Source organism: Dermochelys coriacea, chromosome 11, assembly GCF_009764565.3.
Source record: "Dermochelys coriacea isolate rDerCor1 chromosome 11, rDerCor1.pri.v4, whole genome shotgun sequence".
Lineage (NCBI taxonomy): Eukaryota > Metazoa > Chordata > Testudines > Dermochelyidae > Dermochelys > Dermochelys coriacea.
The window spans coordinates 67,223,777-67,240,435 of NC_050078.2; the positions used below are offsets into that span (position 1 = coordinate 67,223,777).

Sequence of the window (16,659 nt, forward strand, 5' to 3'; positions counted from 1 at the left end):
CAAAAGGGGATCTGCAATCAAGAGCTTGTTTTTTTCTTCCTTCTAATAACTTAGCATCACAGGGTGAACACAACAGTGTTTGGAAGTTGTCGGAAGCACAGTCGTGCTGGGCAGACTGCTGTTGTGTTGCTTCTCATGAGTAGGCACTCTTTTGGGGACCGCTAAAGCCAATTTAAAAGAAAGATGCATGTATAGAAGGTGGAAGAGAAAGACAAAGGAAAATGGCAAACCATTATGGAAGCTCCTGATCTATTCATTAAGTTGCCCTTTAAAATGGGACTCAGTATTCAATGATGCTGCATTTCGTGTGCAAGAAAAGCGTTAGCTGTACGTGAGGCAGACAGCAAATTGCACGACAAAGTGGGACACCCAATTACAGTGATGTTGCAATGCTTTTCCAGATGGGCAGGGACTGGCAGAGTGGCTGAGGTGATGCTTTCAACATTTACCAGGAAGAAGAGCTAGTTTCCTGAGGCGAATCTAGAAATGTGCTGCGATCTTTGCCCAGGAACCAGGGATGGTGTTGGGAACAAATCATGATTCAGAAGGATGCAACAGAGGCACTATTTCTTTCCACTGCCAGCTATGTAGTAATACAGGCTATGATCCTTCAAGGATCTTGATATGAGAGGACCAGGGGCCTCATCAGTGAGGGTCCCTGTGAGCACATGGGGCTGCCCATATGGAGCTCCTTAAAGGATTAGGACCATAGAATGGCAAGGGACAGTGCTGAGAGTCCAAACTGAGAGTCCTGCTTCCCAACCCAGGGCAAATACCGAAAAACACAGAAAGGCTCTATCTGCATCTCCAAAGTGCTTGTCACACTGTTATCTAGCCACTCTGGAAGGAGCACAGAAAATAGCGTGATTTGTCCAGAAAGGCCATGCAATCCTCTTGCATGGAATAATAGTTGAAATCTGAGAGCTTCTCTCACTGTAGGCTTTTGAATGCCACTTTATTTCACCATCTCTATTTCGGCAGGTGATTATTCACTTCAGACTTGTGAAGCAAATACCAGTTCAGCAATGAACAGTGCACATTCACAGCATGCCTTACAAAACAGAACAGTTTGTCTTTGCCATAAAAGGTGCCTACATTTTCAGAGAAACCTCTTCTCTTTCATTTTGCAGTTAAAGCAGCAGATTGGCGGCCTTATTAATTTAGTTCTTTAGGCTAGACAAACCTTCATCTTTTTTCTCGCATTATAATCAACACCGCCCCCCACCACCACCCCTCATCCTTATGCAGCTTTAATGTATTTGCCACATGCTTGGTAGATGTGGTAGTTGCTAAATTACTGGACAATTTTATTTACTATCTTTACATATCGCTTAACACACACTCTCCTGGTCACTGCTGGCTGGCTATTCCTAGGGATCACAAGGAAAAACAATAAGTCTGGCTGAAGTCAAGAAGCTCCCTAGATCTTAATTATAAAGTCATAAAACAGACTGACTCCCTTTGCAGTTCTCTTACCATGAAACAAATGAGAATGGAAAATGAATTTCCAATCATAAATCCCAAACCCTTCATTTTAATTTTTCCCAAGTTAACTTTCTCATGTAGCTAAGCAGCATTTGCCTTCTATTATTAGCTTCTAGCCCAATATCGACTGACCAGCATCAGTCAAACTGTCTTCATCTCAATGAGCTTGGGGACTCCCAAGGATCTCTGTGTATGCAGATTTCAGCTTGCAGCTTCTAATTATTTCCTAACAGATAATGGAACGCTTAAGTTCAGTGAGGTTAGATTAAACTTGTAAATGGATCAACCCTCTGGATAAAATCATAGCTCGTGAGATCACCTCCCGGAAACACCGAGTTTATTGTTGATGAGATCAAGGGTCCACTTGATTGCCTGTTTCACTGTGACAAACTAGTATAATATTTTTAGCATCACAGAAGGTTTATTATGCTTTCTAATTGCAGCATAACTTGGGAGCCCATAATAAGCCTAGTTTTACTTATCTTTTTGCCTTGATGTAAAGCCACCTGATTGGGTCAAAGGCTACATGGCTTGTTAGGAATTCATGATGGCATCAAATTAATTTGAGGTGGGGAAAGGAGTTTGTGCAGCCTGGAAATTATAGACTGCTGCTTAAACGTTGTTGACCCAGCCAGCAGGGGGAGTCCTCCCCTGCCCTACCCTTGATAACTGTCCTCTCCTCCTACATATCCATACCCAGGACCCTCATGTTCTCTTACTGCTGCCAACTTTTGGCTAATGGGAGGAGGGGGGGCGTTCGGTTCCCTCCTGTTGCCTCCTGGGCCTTCGGGATACATCAGCTACTTTCCCCCCACATGTATGATGTATGAAAAGCTCCTTTCAGACAGGCCAGCTGCAAGAGACATTGCTCCATCAATTCCAGTGGTGATCTGCTGCAGATGAAATGAGGTCTTCCAACCAGAGAGAATGAACAATGCCATGTGACTCAGGCAAGTAATCATATGCTGTGAATAGGTGAAATGAACCACAGACTTCACTATCTTCACAACTAAGTGCAGAACTCCTTAACCTAGTCTTCCCACAACAGTAGCAACTACCTCCTCTAAGGAGAAGAAGATGGAAGTTCACACATAGATTTAATTCCCACAGCCTCCTGTTGAGGAGGGAGATGTATAGGCCACTTAATGCAATTTTCCTTGCTTTATTCAGCATTGGAAGATGCTTGCGACTATGGTGCTAGGTGGAAGAAACAGACGGAAAGAACTGTACCAGGAATGTGTAAAGAAAACAAGGAAAATACTACCTTCTATGCTTCTTTGAAGAAATATCCAAAATTAGGCATGTATTTTGGTAAGACAATCAGTATTGCCTGACAGGAGGAGCGGGTTGTCTATGCTAACATGATGCATATCCCATTATATGTATTATGGATCCATTAGCAGGTGTTCCAGGGTGCTGAAATGACAGCCTAGTCGCCAAATTGCCATGCCTTATTCTCTTTTAGTGCAACATTTAGCAGAATCTCAACTGCTCATAAAGCATTCTCTGACTTGCATTCTGTCGACATTAGAAGTTTTAACAAGAACCAATGGGCCCTACTGCTAATCTCTCGGTCTTGTATGGGATGCTGGATCTTTTCTGTACATCATTCATGTCACTCAAATGGTTAGATGACCTAAGACATACCATTGTGTACATGAATTGAAATGGAGTTTATGATGGGTTCTATTCATTACATATACTCTCAGACAGCAATGCTAAATTTACCAGTTTTAAGTGCAAGGTACAAGGACACATATCACGATGTATGAAATAATTCCTCACAAGATGCACAGTTATGCTGCATGCTTGCAGAAGATTGAAGGCTAAGTGCTTTTAACTAGCCAAGCCACTGGGAATGTCTGTAAAAATGCTTTTCCAGAACAATATAATTGCTTTGACTTAAAGTTTTGTAGGCATAATAATGTTATTGGGTTGCAATAGTTTGACAACATTGTTATGCCAATAAAAAGCTCAGTGTAGATGGAGTTATACTGGTATAAAGATGTTTTATATCAGTATAGCTTATTTTGCTCCATCGAACTGGAATAAGATCAACTGACATAAGCACTTTTATATTGGCTCAACTGAATCTACACTAATAATAAAATAATAATAATAATAATACCTAGCTGTTATATATAGTTTTTATCAGTATCTCAAAGTACTAGGCTGGCCTGGTGAAAGTGGCAAAACTGTTAAGTGTAGGCAAGACCTAACTCTCTTACATAAATACATTTTGAAAAAAAAGCTACAAATGAGTTCAGGATTGGGTTCCTGTTTATTTCAAAACACAGAAGATGTAGGGGGGGAAAAATCTCTGCCAACAGATCACAATAAAATGGGCATTGGTAGTTTCTTCTAAAGAATGAGATTGACTCTGCTGCCACAAATAATTATCCCTAGTTATAGAAAGTCCTCAGAGATATAGGTGGTCTTTGTGACCCCAGGGTTATAGCAGCATCTATTGAAGGGTGTCATATTAAGCTAATGCTCTCTCCATTTTGCTGTCCCTTGTCACTCTAATGATTCCAACAGAGCTACAGCTGGCAATCTGGGCCAGAGTTTTTAGATGCGTTAGAACTAAGATGACTCATCTTTAAATTTTCTCCACTTTGTGACCACTGGGAGATGCGGGGGAGAAACTAGCTTCTAAGGGACCATAATTTGAAGTGGGACTGAGCCTAACATGACTGCTTTTGATATATGCTACTGTTATAACTTTCTAGAAGGGTAAGGAAACAGCCCTTATTCCTGAGCAATGTATCAAACGTTATGACGTATACACTGGAGGCAGTGGTCCGGTGAATAAAGCTTTGCTCTGGATTATGCCTGGCTCTGATACTGAACTGCTGGGTGATCTCAGACAAGTCACTTCCCCTCCCGGTGCCCAGTACCGCCATCTTTATGTGCCCTCCTTTCTGAGGTGCTTTGAGATCAAGGGATGACAAGCGTTATGTATGCACAATTATATACAATTGTTTTCTTATTTTATACCTTATCAACAGACAGGGCCAGATACTCAGCTGGTATCAACTACATAGCTCCACGGATGTGAAGGACGCTGGGCCAAATTTACACTAGCTGAGGTGTTGGCCCACAGAGTTGAATTCTGCCATTAAGTAGAGAGGCTCAGCTCCCACTGAATGGTCCTTCGTTCTTTGCACATTTATTTCACAGGGAGGCTTGATTATGATGCATCAGGGCCCTAATGTTTCAGAGATCTATAGTTATTACTACTCACTTAGAAGCCTGACAGTTACTTTGCCCATTAAATAAACATTCAATCCTCCTTAGAAACACCCAGTGGAGGAGGGCTATCAGAGCAGAAGTCAACTTGGCCTACTTTGACTTACTTCTTTGTTTGTGAACAACGATTATTGATGTCATCAGCATGAACTGTGCAGTGTTCTGAAGAGTGTTGAAAATACCTTGATCTCAGTGTTAGCCTGAGTGCCTGAGAGTTCACACATGGTAATTTGTCTGAAATAGCTGAAGCTGTAATTGTACATTTCTGCTGGTTTCTCAATGACAGAGTAGACTACATAATGGGAGCACAGTCTCTGTTTGGTTTCTGCTATCATTAATGCTAATCAAGTTACACACACACACACACACACACACACACACACACACACACACACACACACACCCTTAGAAATGCGAAAGTCTTTGGTAATTTCCCAGTTAAAAAGAGGAATTTTATAATTTAGGGCTGGCCAAAAACAAGAAGAAAACTCATCTGGACTGTCAAAATATTGTCACTGCATGAGACACACATGTTCATAATGACAGTGACCTTTTCTCTTAAAACTGAGCTGAAAATTGCACTTACGGACTTTGTGAATATAAAACTTATTTATAAAAATATGATCCCAACCTCTCATTAACAACACTCTAGATCAGGGGTTCTCAAACTTCATTGCACCGCGACCCCCTTCTGACAACAAAAATTACTACATGACCCCAGGAGGGGGCATTGAAACCTGAACCCACCCAAGCCCCACCACCGCAGGTAGGGAGGGTCAAAGCCCGAGCCCCACAACCCCGGGGGGGGGGGCGGGCAAAGCCAAAGCCAAAAGACTTGAGCCACAGGCTTGTACCACTGTGCAGGCTTCGGCTTTAAACCTGGGCCCCAGTAAGTCTAAGCCAGCCCTGGTGACCCCATTAAAACAGGGTTGCGACCCACTTTGGGGTCCCAACCCACAGCTTGAGAACCCTTGCTCTAGATTATTAAAACTGACGGGCTAATAAAAATCCAATATACTTTTTCTCACTTTCCCCCGTTTACACGTAGTTGGTTATTGCAGCTCCTGGACCCTCCTTGCCTGGTGTGGAGGACGTTAGAGCAGCCAGGGGCCTATTCTGACTTCTGCCACTGGGGACCTCATGACAGCTGTTTCACCACACATCCTTTACACACATGCCCTACCCCCTATTCCTCTAAGGGAGCAGGGTAGACAGCGCTCCAGTGGAGACTACCTCTGCTGGGGTATACCTGCCTGCCTGCACTGGCTTCCATCGAGCGTGGCTGATTTAACACGTCTGATGTTGTAAGCCCTAATTTTGAAGATTGCCGTACAGAGAGGGCAGAGGATAAGTTTCCAAAATGACAGGGTGGAGGTGCGGGAGAGCCAAGGGTTGTACACAAGACCTGACTATGTTGCTACTGGGGGTAGTGTGTTGTAGCATCAGGCTACGTCTAAACTAGGAGTGGATTCCCCAGCTTGTGTGCACATACTCACGCTAGCTCTCAGCTAGCTAGCACAAGTATAAACAGCCATGGTAACATGGGTACTGGCAGCAAAGGCATGGCCGAGCTCTGTCCAGTACCTGCCCACTGCTTTTAGGTGGCTTTATACTTGCTGCCACTGCCCGTGCTACCATGACTACACTGCTATTTATACACATGCTAGGTATATACCAACTAGCACAAATGTGCGTACATGAGCCGGGGGATCGTAGCACAGACACAGACTTAATTAAGTTTTAGGGCACCTAGAGCCCTTAGACTGGCATCCACTTAATACTGAAATAGAAAGAAATAAAAAATAGGCAGAAAATTATCTTTAGAGTTTGTGGAGATTACAGACTGATTTTTTTCCACTGTCAGCACTAGCATATTATATATAGGCAGAGTCAGAGAGGGTGTACACCTCTTACTTACATCCATGAACTCCACATTTGCCTTGGGACCAGTCGTCTCATTAAGGATTTTAATAGCCACAGGAATCTTGACTGTTTCTCCTTCGGGAACCCAAATACCCTAGGGAAGAAAGATACAAAAATTAACTCCACACCAATTGTTAATTCTTCCTCCATGGCTATATTTCTTTTCATTATACAATATCCAATTCAGCAAGGAATATCAGAACTCAACACACACAGAGTAAGTACACTCAAAAAGAAAAGGAGTACTTGTGGCACCTTAGAGACTAACAAATTTATTAGAGCATCCGATGAAGTGAGCTGTAGCTCACGAAAGCTTATGCTCTAATAAATTTTTTAGTCTCTAGGGTGCCACAAGTACTCCTTTTCTTTTTGCGAATACAGACTAACACGGCTGCTACTCTGAAACCAGTAAGTACACTGAATCATAGAAATGTAGGGCTGGAAGGGACTTCAGTTCAGCCCCCTGCACTGAGGTAGGACTAAGTAAACCTAGACCATCCCTGACAGGTGTTTGTCCAACTTGTTTTTAAAAACCTCCAGTGATGGGGATTCCATCCCACTCCCTTCAAAGCTTATTCCAGAGCTTAACTACCCTTAGAGTTACAAAAGTTTCTCCTAATATCTAATCTAAATCTCCCTTGCTGCAGATTTAGCTGATTATTTCGTGTCCTACCTTCACTGGCCATGGAGAACAAACTGTCCTCTTTATAACAGCCCTTAACATATTTGAAGACTCTTCTCAGTTTCCCCCTCAGTCTTTTTTTCTCAGGACTAAACAGGCCTAGTGTTTTTTAACCTTTCATCATAGGGCAGGTTTTCTAAACTTTATTATTTTTGCTGCTCTTCTCTGGACTCTTTCCAATTTATCCACATCTTTCTTAAAGTGTAGTGCCGAGAACTGGATGGAGTACTCCAGCTGACGCCTCACCAATGCCAAGTAGAGTGGTACAATTACCTCCTGTGTCTTACATAAGACAATCCTATTAATACACCCCAGAGTGATATTAGCCTTTTTCGCACCTGCATATGTTGGCTCATAGCCAATTTGTGGTCCATTATAACTCCAAGACCCTCTTCAGCAATATTACTGCCTAGCCAGTTATTCCCCATTTCATAGTAGCGCATTTGAGTTTTCCTTCCTAAATGCAGTACTTTGCACTTGTCTTTATTGAATTTCATCTTGTTGAATTCTCTCATTTGTCAAGGTTGTTTTGAAAGCTAATCCTGTCCTCCAAAGTGCTTGCAACCCCTCCCAGCTTGGTGTCATCCGCAAATTTTATAAACACATTCTCCACGCCATTATCCAAGTCATTAATGAAAATATTGAACAGTACCAGACCCAGGACAGACCCCTGCAGGACCCCGCTGGATATATCCTCCCTATTGGAAATTCAAAGACAAAACTGCAGAATGGAAAAGTTTTAGTATAAATGAACCTTCATGACATGAAAACTCTTTTTTCAGCCATTTCTGCTCAGTAATGTCAGCATGTCCATAACACAGAGAACTATCCGTGTTCCTTTGCTTGGCCTTGCTTCCAACCAGTGGCGTAGTTAGGAATGGCAATTTGGGTAGGCCTCAACTTACAGTGAATGGGTACCAGCAGCAGAGCGCTTGGCTGGGTTCCTTTTTGGCTCTAGCACCCTGGGTCCCATTTCCTATCGCAGCTACCCAGTGTAAAGCATTGTTTGCCACATTTCAGAAGCACAGCCCATGTTCCTTTCTCTCCCATAGCTGCAGACACCTGGCTCTGACCTCTGTTGCTCCTGCCTGCGTGTCTCTGCCCCACTTCCACAAGGAGCCTGTATTGGGCTCTGCTCCCCTAGTAATGCGCTCCCTCCATCCCTGTTGGGTGGGTGAGGGGGCAGTTATTGACTGATCTGGAACAGCTGGGCAGAGGAGGGTTGGCACTCCCAGAAGCAGAGTCCCTGTCTCCTTGCCAGGCCTCTGGAGCAAACTGCCATTGATGGTGGTGTTACAGGAGACTTGGGGTGTGGATTCTCCTTCCTACCTCGCCCTGCCCCCTGGTTATTTTTAGTAAAGTAATGGACAGATCACGGACTCCGTGAATTTTTGTTTACTGACTTTTACTAAAAATAACCAATATAAAATCTTATCCTTAATTATAGGTTCTGGTCAGGTTTCTTTGAATTTTGAAATTTCATCACAAGTTTAATTACAAAATGTTGAAGAAGTGATTTTTCCCCACTTCTTTTTCAACCAACTCTACTTAGTGCTTCTAAGCACTTTAACTATGACCTTTAAACTGTAGAATCCAAAGTGCTTAATAAAGGAATAAAATAAAGGAAAAATAAAGGAACTTAATAAAGTTAAGGGAGATTTGCCATTGTTTTTAATGGGAAAAGGATCAAAGCTTAGCTAATTATGTTTCTATTATTTTATAATTATGATTATACCCTTTTCACAGCTTGATCAAATGAGGTACAGAGATTAACTGGCTTGCACAATGTGCACATTACGTCAGTTATTGAGCTACAAATAGAACCACAAAATCCCATTCCTGTTCTTTAACTTCAAGACTATTTATCCTGTATATTCTTCAGGTCTGTATGTTTGTGTGAGGCATAATTTTTCTCTACATGCAGTAATCCTTGTGCCTATACCAAGGGAAGCTGAAATCAGCAGCTGAAACTAGAGATGTACTCAAGATGCATCATCATGTCCACAGATGAACTCCCCTGAAAGGTTGTGGCATGTGGACCTCAGGTTATGATTCAGGCCCATCTCTTATAGAGACAAAGGCTGGGTACCACACTGCGATGTAGCACTTTCAGTGATCTATAGGGTTCAAAACAGAAATAAGGCCACTCGACGCTGTTCAGTGAAGATACTTGCCTTATACACAGTTCCAAAGGCCCCAGAGCCAAGGACCTTGACTCGCTTTAGCTCAGTTTCCTTCAGGATACGAAGCTGTGCTTGGTTGGGTGCTGTGCCACTTGGAGTCAAGGGCTCCACCAGCTGCAAATCAAAATCCATCAGGATTATACACCGGACACAGGAAGACCTCGTGAGAATTCCTGTTGAAAATTTTCATCTGGTTCCTACTCATTCCAGTTGGCTAACTAGTTATTAGAATAAAGCAATGGATCTAGTGGTCTACTGGTGCCAGGGCAATCGATTCTTCAAGTGAAACCAGTCAAAGCCAATAAAAAACAACAGAAACCAGCTGAAGGATCCTAGTGGAGTATACAATTTCCACTAGGCGCTGCATGATACAATTATGAACTGAAAACTGAACCAGTGTCACAATATGTCCCCAATGACTTTTGCTAATTGCAGCAATATAAATGTTTTCTATATGATGATTATCAGTGCACCATATTCTATTTTTGGCAATTTTAGTGCCCCTTTAAAGTGGCTGTTTTGCTTTTGAATAATTGTGACTTATTGGTTCATCAAATTCTTATCCTCTTTTTGGGGAGTAAGGTTCATTCCTCTGTGCTTTAGTTGTGCCTTAAAGGAGGGCAGCTTGTTCAGAAGCAGAAAATATCTGCAGCAAAACAATAATTTACAGCCACAGCTAATTTATTGCAAGCATTGGTACGTTGTGAATTACAATCCAACAAAGTTTGTGAATGAAGTACAGAGGGATGCTCAGTCAAAAAGCCAGCCGATCTCAGCAACATACTGCCTTTGAATGAAAAACAATGTTTCTTTAAAAATAAATGAAAAGTAAATGAAAAGGACAATACTCTAAACACTGACAAATAGCCTGTCCTCTCTCAGGATAAGGAAAATAATTAAGGGCTACTCCTACTCAAATTGGTTTGAAACCACTGCAGTATTTCAAAGTGTCTGTTTACAAGGCTAAGTGCATTGTGCTCTTCAGTTTGAGCCCTATTATCATGCTTCTATGAGCATCATGGACTACTTCGTTAGCTGAACAAACTGCTTTGGTGCAAGTAGAAATACCAGTAGCTGGAAATTACTTTAAAAAAGTACTTAAAGAAAATATAACAAACAGCAACAAGTCAAGTGAGTACGGAGAATTTGACAGCAATATTTTCATAAAAAGAAAAGGAGTACTTGTGGCACCTTAGAGACTAACAAATTTATTAGAGCATAAGCTTTCGTGAGCTACAGCTCACTTGATCGGATGCATTTGGTGGAAAAAACAGAGGAGAGATTTATATACACACACAGAGAACATGAAACAATGGGTTTATCATACACACTGTAAGGAGAGTGATCACTTAAGATAAGCCATCACCAGCAGCAGGGGGGTGGGGAAGGAGGAAAACCTTTCATGGTGACAAGCAAGGTAGGCTATTTCCAGCAGTTAACAAGAATATCTGAGGAACAGTGGGGGGTGGGGTAGGGAGGAGAAATAACATGGGGAAATAGTTTTACTTTGTGTAATGGCTCATCCATTCCCAGTCTCTATTCAAGCCTAATTGTATCCAGTTTGCAAATTAATTCCAATTCAGCAGTCTCTCGTTGGAGTCTGTTTTTGAAGCTTTTTTGTTGAAGTATTGCCACTTTTAGGTCTGTAATCGAGTGACCAGAGAGATTGAAGTGTTCTCCGACTGGTTTTTGAATGTTATAATTCTTGACGTCTGATTTGTGTCCATTCATTCTTTTACGTAGAGACTGTCCAGTTTGGCCAATGTACATGGCAGAGGGGCATTGCTGGCACATGATGGCATATATCACATTGATAGATGTGCAGGTGAACGAGCCTCTGATAGTGTGGCTGATGTGATTAGGCCCTATGATGGTATCCCCTGAATAGATATGTGGACAGAGTTGGCAACGGGCTTTGTTGCAAGGATAGGTTCCTGGGTTAGTATTTCTGTTGTGTGGTGTGTGGTTGTTGGTGAGTATTTGCTTCAGATTGGGGGGCTGTCTGTAAGCAAGGATTGGCCTGTCTCCCAAGATCTGTGAGAGTGATGGGTCTCCTTCAGGATAGGTTGTAGATCCTTGATGATGCCACACACTCTCAAAGAAACTGCAGAACCACCTGATCAACATCCTCTACAGCAAACAGGGAAAGATTAAGAATGAGCTCTCAAACCTGGATACTCTCATAAAGAACCAACCTTCCACACAAACTTCCTCATGGCTGGACTTTACAAAAACTAGACAAGTCATTTACAACACACACTTTGCTTCTCTACAAAAGAAAAAGGACACTAAGCTATCTAAACTACTATATGCCACAAGGGGCCACAACAATGGTTCCTGTAACCCACCCAGCAATATTGTTAATCTATCCAACTATACTCTTAGCCCAGCAGAAGAATCTGTCCTATCTCGGGGCCTCTCCTTTTGCCCCTCCACCCCCACGAACATGATACAGTTCTGTGGTGACCTAGAATCCTATTTTCGACGTCTCAGACTCAAGGAATATTTCCAACACACCTCTGACCAACATATTAACCCACAGAGACCTTCCTGCCAACACTACAAAAAGAAGGATTCTGGGTGGACTCCTCCTGAAGGTCGAAACAGCAGCCTGGATTTCTACATAGACTGCTTCCGCCGACGTGCACAAGCTGAAATTGTGGAAAAGCAGCATCGCTTACCCCATAACCTCAGCCATGCAGAACACAGTGCCATCCACAGCCTCAGAAACAACTCTGACATCATAATCAAAAAGGCTGACAAAGGAGGTGCTGTTGTCATCATGAATAGGTCGGAGTATGAACAAGAGGCTACTAGGCAGCTCTCCAACACCACTTTCTACAAGCCATTACCCTCTGATCCCACTGAGAGTTACCAAAAGAAACTACAGCATTTGCTCAAGAAACTCCCTGAAAAAGCAAAAGAACAAATCCGCACACACACACCCCTAGAACCCCGACCTGGGGTATTCTATCTGCTACCCAAGATCCATAAACCTGGAAATCCTGGACGCCCCATCATCTCAGGCATTGGCACCCTGACAGCAGGATTGTCTGGCTATGTAGACTCCCTCCTCAGGCCCTTCGTTACCAGCACTCCCAGCTATCTTCGAGACACCACTGACTTCCTGAGGAAACTACAGTCCATTGGTGATCTTCCTAAAAACACCATCCTGGCCACTATGGATGTAGAAGCCCTCTACACCAACATTCCACACAAAGATGGACTACAAGCCGTCAGGAACAGTATCCCCGATACTGTCACGGCTAACGTGGTGGCTGAACTTTGTGACTTTGTCCTCACCCATAACTATTTCACATTTGGTGACAATGTCTACCTTCAAATCAGCGGCACTGCGATGGGTACCCGCATGGCCCCACAGTATGCCAACATTTTTATGGCTGACTTAGAACAACGCTTCCTCAGCTCTTGTCCCCTAATGCCCCTACTCTACTTGCGCTACATTGATGACATCTTCATCATCTGGACCCATGGAAAAGAAGCTCTTGAGGAATTCCACCATGATTTCAACAATTTCCATCCCACCATCAACCTCAGCCTGGACCAGTCCACACAAGAGATCCACTTCCTGGACACTACGATGCTAATAAGCGACGGTCACATAAACACCACCCTATATCGGAAACCTACTGACCGCTATTCCTGCCTACATGCCTCTAGCTTTCATCCAAATCATACCACTCGATCCATTGTCTACAGCCAAGCTCTACGATATAACCGCATTTGCTCCAACCCCTCAGACAGAGACAAACACCTACAAGATCTCTATCATGCATTCCTACAACTACAATACCCACCTGCTGAAGTGAAGAAACAGATTGACAGAGCCAGAAGAGTACCCAGAAGTCACCTACTACAGGACAGGCCCAACAAAGAAAATAACAGAACGCCACTAGCCATCACCTTCAGCCCCCAACTAAAACCTCTCCAATGCATCATCAAGGATCTACAACCTATTCTGAAGGACGACCCATCACTCTCACAGATCTTGGGAGACAGGCCTGTCCTTGCTTACAGACAGCTCCCCAATCTGAAGCAAATACTCACCAGCAACCACACACCACGCAACAGAACCACTAACCCAGGAACCTATCCTTGCAACAAAGCCTGTTGCCAACTCTGTCCACATATCTATTCAGGGGATACCATCATAGGGCCTAATCACATCAGCCACACTATCAGAGGCTCATTCACCTGCGCGTCTACTAATGTCATATATGCCATCATGTGCCAGCAATGCCCCTCTGCCATGTACATTGGCCAAACTGGACAGTCTCTACGTAAAAGAATGAATGGACAGAAATCAGACGTCAAGAATTATAACATTCAAAAACCAGTTGGAGAATACTTCAATCTCTCTGGTCACTCAATTACAGACCTAAGAGTGGCTATCCTTCAACAAAAAAGCTTCAAAAACAGACTCCAACGAGAGACTGCTGAATTGGAATTAATTTGCAAATTGGATACAATTAACTTAGGCTTGAATAGAGACTGGGAATGGATGAGTCATTACACAAAGTAAAACTATTTCCCCATGGTATTTCTCTCCCCCGCACCCCACCCCCCACTGTTCCTCTGATATTCTTGTTAACTCCTGGAATTAGCCTACCTTGCTTGTCACCATGAAAGGTTTTCCTCCTCCTCCCCCCCCGCTGCTGGTGATGGCTTATCTTAAGTGATCACTCTCCTTACAGTGTGTATGATAAACCTATTGTTTCATGTTCTCTGTGTGTGTATATAAATCTCTCCTCTGTTTTTTCCACCAAATGCATCCGATGAAGTGAGCTGTAGCTCACGAAAGCTTATGCTCTAATAAATTTGTTAGTCTCTAAGGTGCCACAAGTACTCCTTTTCTTTTTGCGAAGACAGACTAACATGGCTGCTACTCTGAAACCTGTCAATATTTTCATAGGTTGCCTCCCCCTGGCCCCCAATATAGTTTACTTTTCAGTACTTGTTACGATGGAAGATGTAGGTCAAATGTAAAAAAAAAATACAGATACGGGAGGTGAACACACACAGGGCCACAATCTCTGGTTCACTTCATAGATTCCCACAGAACTTTTCCCCAAATAATTCCTATTCCCCTTTGTGCTGCCCTGGCCGTGCAAAGGAGATGGAATCTGCGGTTTCACTCATGCCAGTGATTCTCCCAGTCTAAGGCCATCCCCAGAAGATGAAGAGTTGATGTACCTTGCTCCAACCAGCACAAGGGCACGCTGGGATGGAGAGCAGCAAGAAAGAGATATAACAAGAGTAGAGGTGTAACCCGTGTGTGTTGATTTGCAGAGGTTATGGATCTGTTACAGACCTCAGCTAAAAAGCCTGGCTCTTTAGCTCAAGCTATAGTAACTCATACTTTTAGCTGTGGGATGTCCCTGGTTCACTCCACAGTGTCTCAAACTAGGATGGCAACTGTCACAAGTGCTCAGCCACTGGACAGTCCTTTGGGGATGGTTGCCATCTGGTGCAGGTTAGAGTAACCCCTCATCCACTCTCACCTGTGCTAGAATCAAAGCAAAGAATCAGAGAGCTGTTAATGGAAATTCGGTGTCCACATAAAATAAAAAGAAAAGGAGTACTTGTGGCACCTTAGAGACTAACAAATTTATTAGTCTAATTTTACTAGTCTAATTAGACTAATAAATTTGTTAGTCCCTAAGGTGCCACAAGTACTCCTTTTCTTTTTGCGAATACAGACTAACATGGCTGCTACTCTGAAACCTGTCACGTAAAATAACTGTCATTCCCTAAAGCTCTTTGCAATAATTTATCTTTAACCAATGTTTGGTTACAAACTTTACCTTAAACAATTATATATTCAGGATGGTATCAATTCCATCTACCGATATTCCTGGATGACTGATTATTATTAATAAAAATTAGAAACAACCCAAAATTGCAGCCATTCAGGAAGAGGATTAATGAAAACACAATGTTGCTCTGGAAGTCATTTGGAATCAATCTCGCACCACTGAATTCAATGGGAGCAGGAGCAAGATCTTAATGACACCAATCATAACACAATGGAATCAGCTGACCAATGGCTATTGGTTTTCCTAAACTTTTTTTTTCCTTTAGATGGATCTGTCTGTATTATACATCTCTGAAAGTGTGTGAGACACATAGGGTTTAGGAGATCCTGTGTTGACCTTCATTTGTAGCTGAAAATTTAAGATTAAACTTTAATGATGATCAAATATGCATTTCCAACCAAAAATAAAGCTTTGAAGAGCATTGAGACTGTTCCCCCCCCCACCGCCACAATAGTGAATCCAAGATAGTAGGCAGGGTACATTGGGCCCAAATAGTTTGTTCTAAGGCTCCATCTCACTTTTTAGCTAATGGGACCATGGGCCTAGTCCAGTTCCCATCTGAATCAATGGAAGTTTTAGCAGTAAGCAATTTTGTTATTATTTATATTGGGGTAGTGCCTACAGGCCTCAAATAGGTTGTCTTACTCACTGTACAAACTTACTTGTCTTGCCACATTGTCTTACTCACTGTACAAACATGTAATAAATGAAAGTTCCGGCATGTAAGCATGTGCTTAACACCAATCGCTTTCAGCAAGAGCCTGATCCAAAGGCCACTGAAGACAACTGGAGTCTTATCACTGACTTCAATGGGCTTTGAATATATGATTAAGTAATTAGATGAATTAGGGTCTAATTTCTGTTGGGAACAGGATAGGGACATGTATGTGAGACAAGATGATCATAATGCTCCCTTCTTGTCATTAAAATATATGAATTGATGTATCCATAGTTGCTGACTCCGTGAGTGCTCCAGCACCAGAGCACTCACGGAAAAAACAGTGGGTGCTCCGCACTCACTGATGGGCCCTGCCAATCAGCTCCTCCCCCTCCCACATGCTGAGCATCAGCTGTTCAGTGGAGGGCAGGAGGCACTGGGGAGAGGGAAGGAGCAGGGGCAGGAAGAGGCAGTGTGAAAGCAGGGCATGCTTGGAGGAGGGGTGGAATGGGGTAGGAAGAGGCAGGACAGGGGTGGAAGAGGGGCAGGAAGAGGCAGGCCTTGGCGGAAAGGGTGGAGTGAGGGCAGGGCCTGGGTTGGAGGTGGGGGGGAGCACTCCCAGGAAATCAGAAAGTCAGCACC

The 16,659-nt window shown here is 43.0% G+C and overlaps 1 protein-coding gene across 6 annotated transcripts in view; it reads right to left on the reverse strand.

Moving 5' to 3' along the window:
- The window catches only part of ERBB4 (erb-b2 receptor tyrosine kinase 4), a 1,003,508-nt gene that overhangs the window by 157,850 nt on the left and 828,999 nt on the right, over window positions 1-16,659 (reverse strand). For all 6 annotated transcript variants that reach the window (XM_038422011.2, XM_043505695.1, XM_038422006.2 and 3 more), the window contains 2 exons: window positions 9,514-9,636; window positions 6,653-6,751 (listed from right to left, as the gene is read on the reverse strand). In XM_038422011.2, the coding sequence (XP_038277939.1) occupies window positions 6,653-6,751; window positions 9,514-9,636 (222 nt within the window). The remainder of the gene's footprint in view (window positions 1-6,652; window positions 6,752-9,513; window positions 9,637-16,659) is intronic.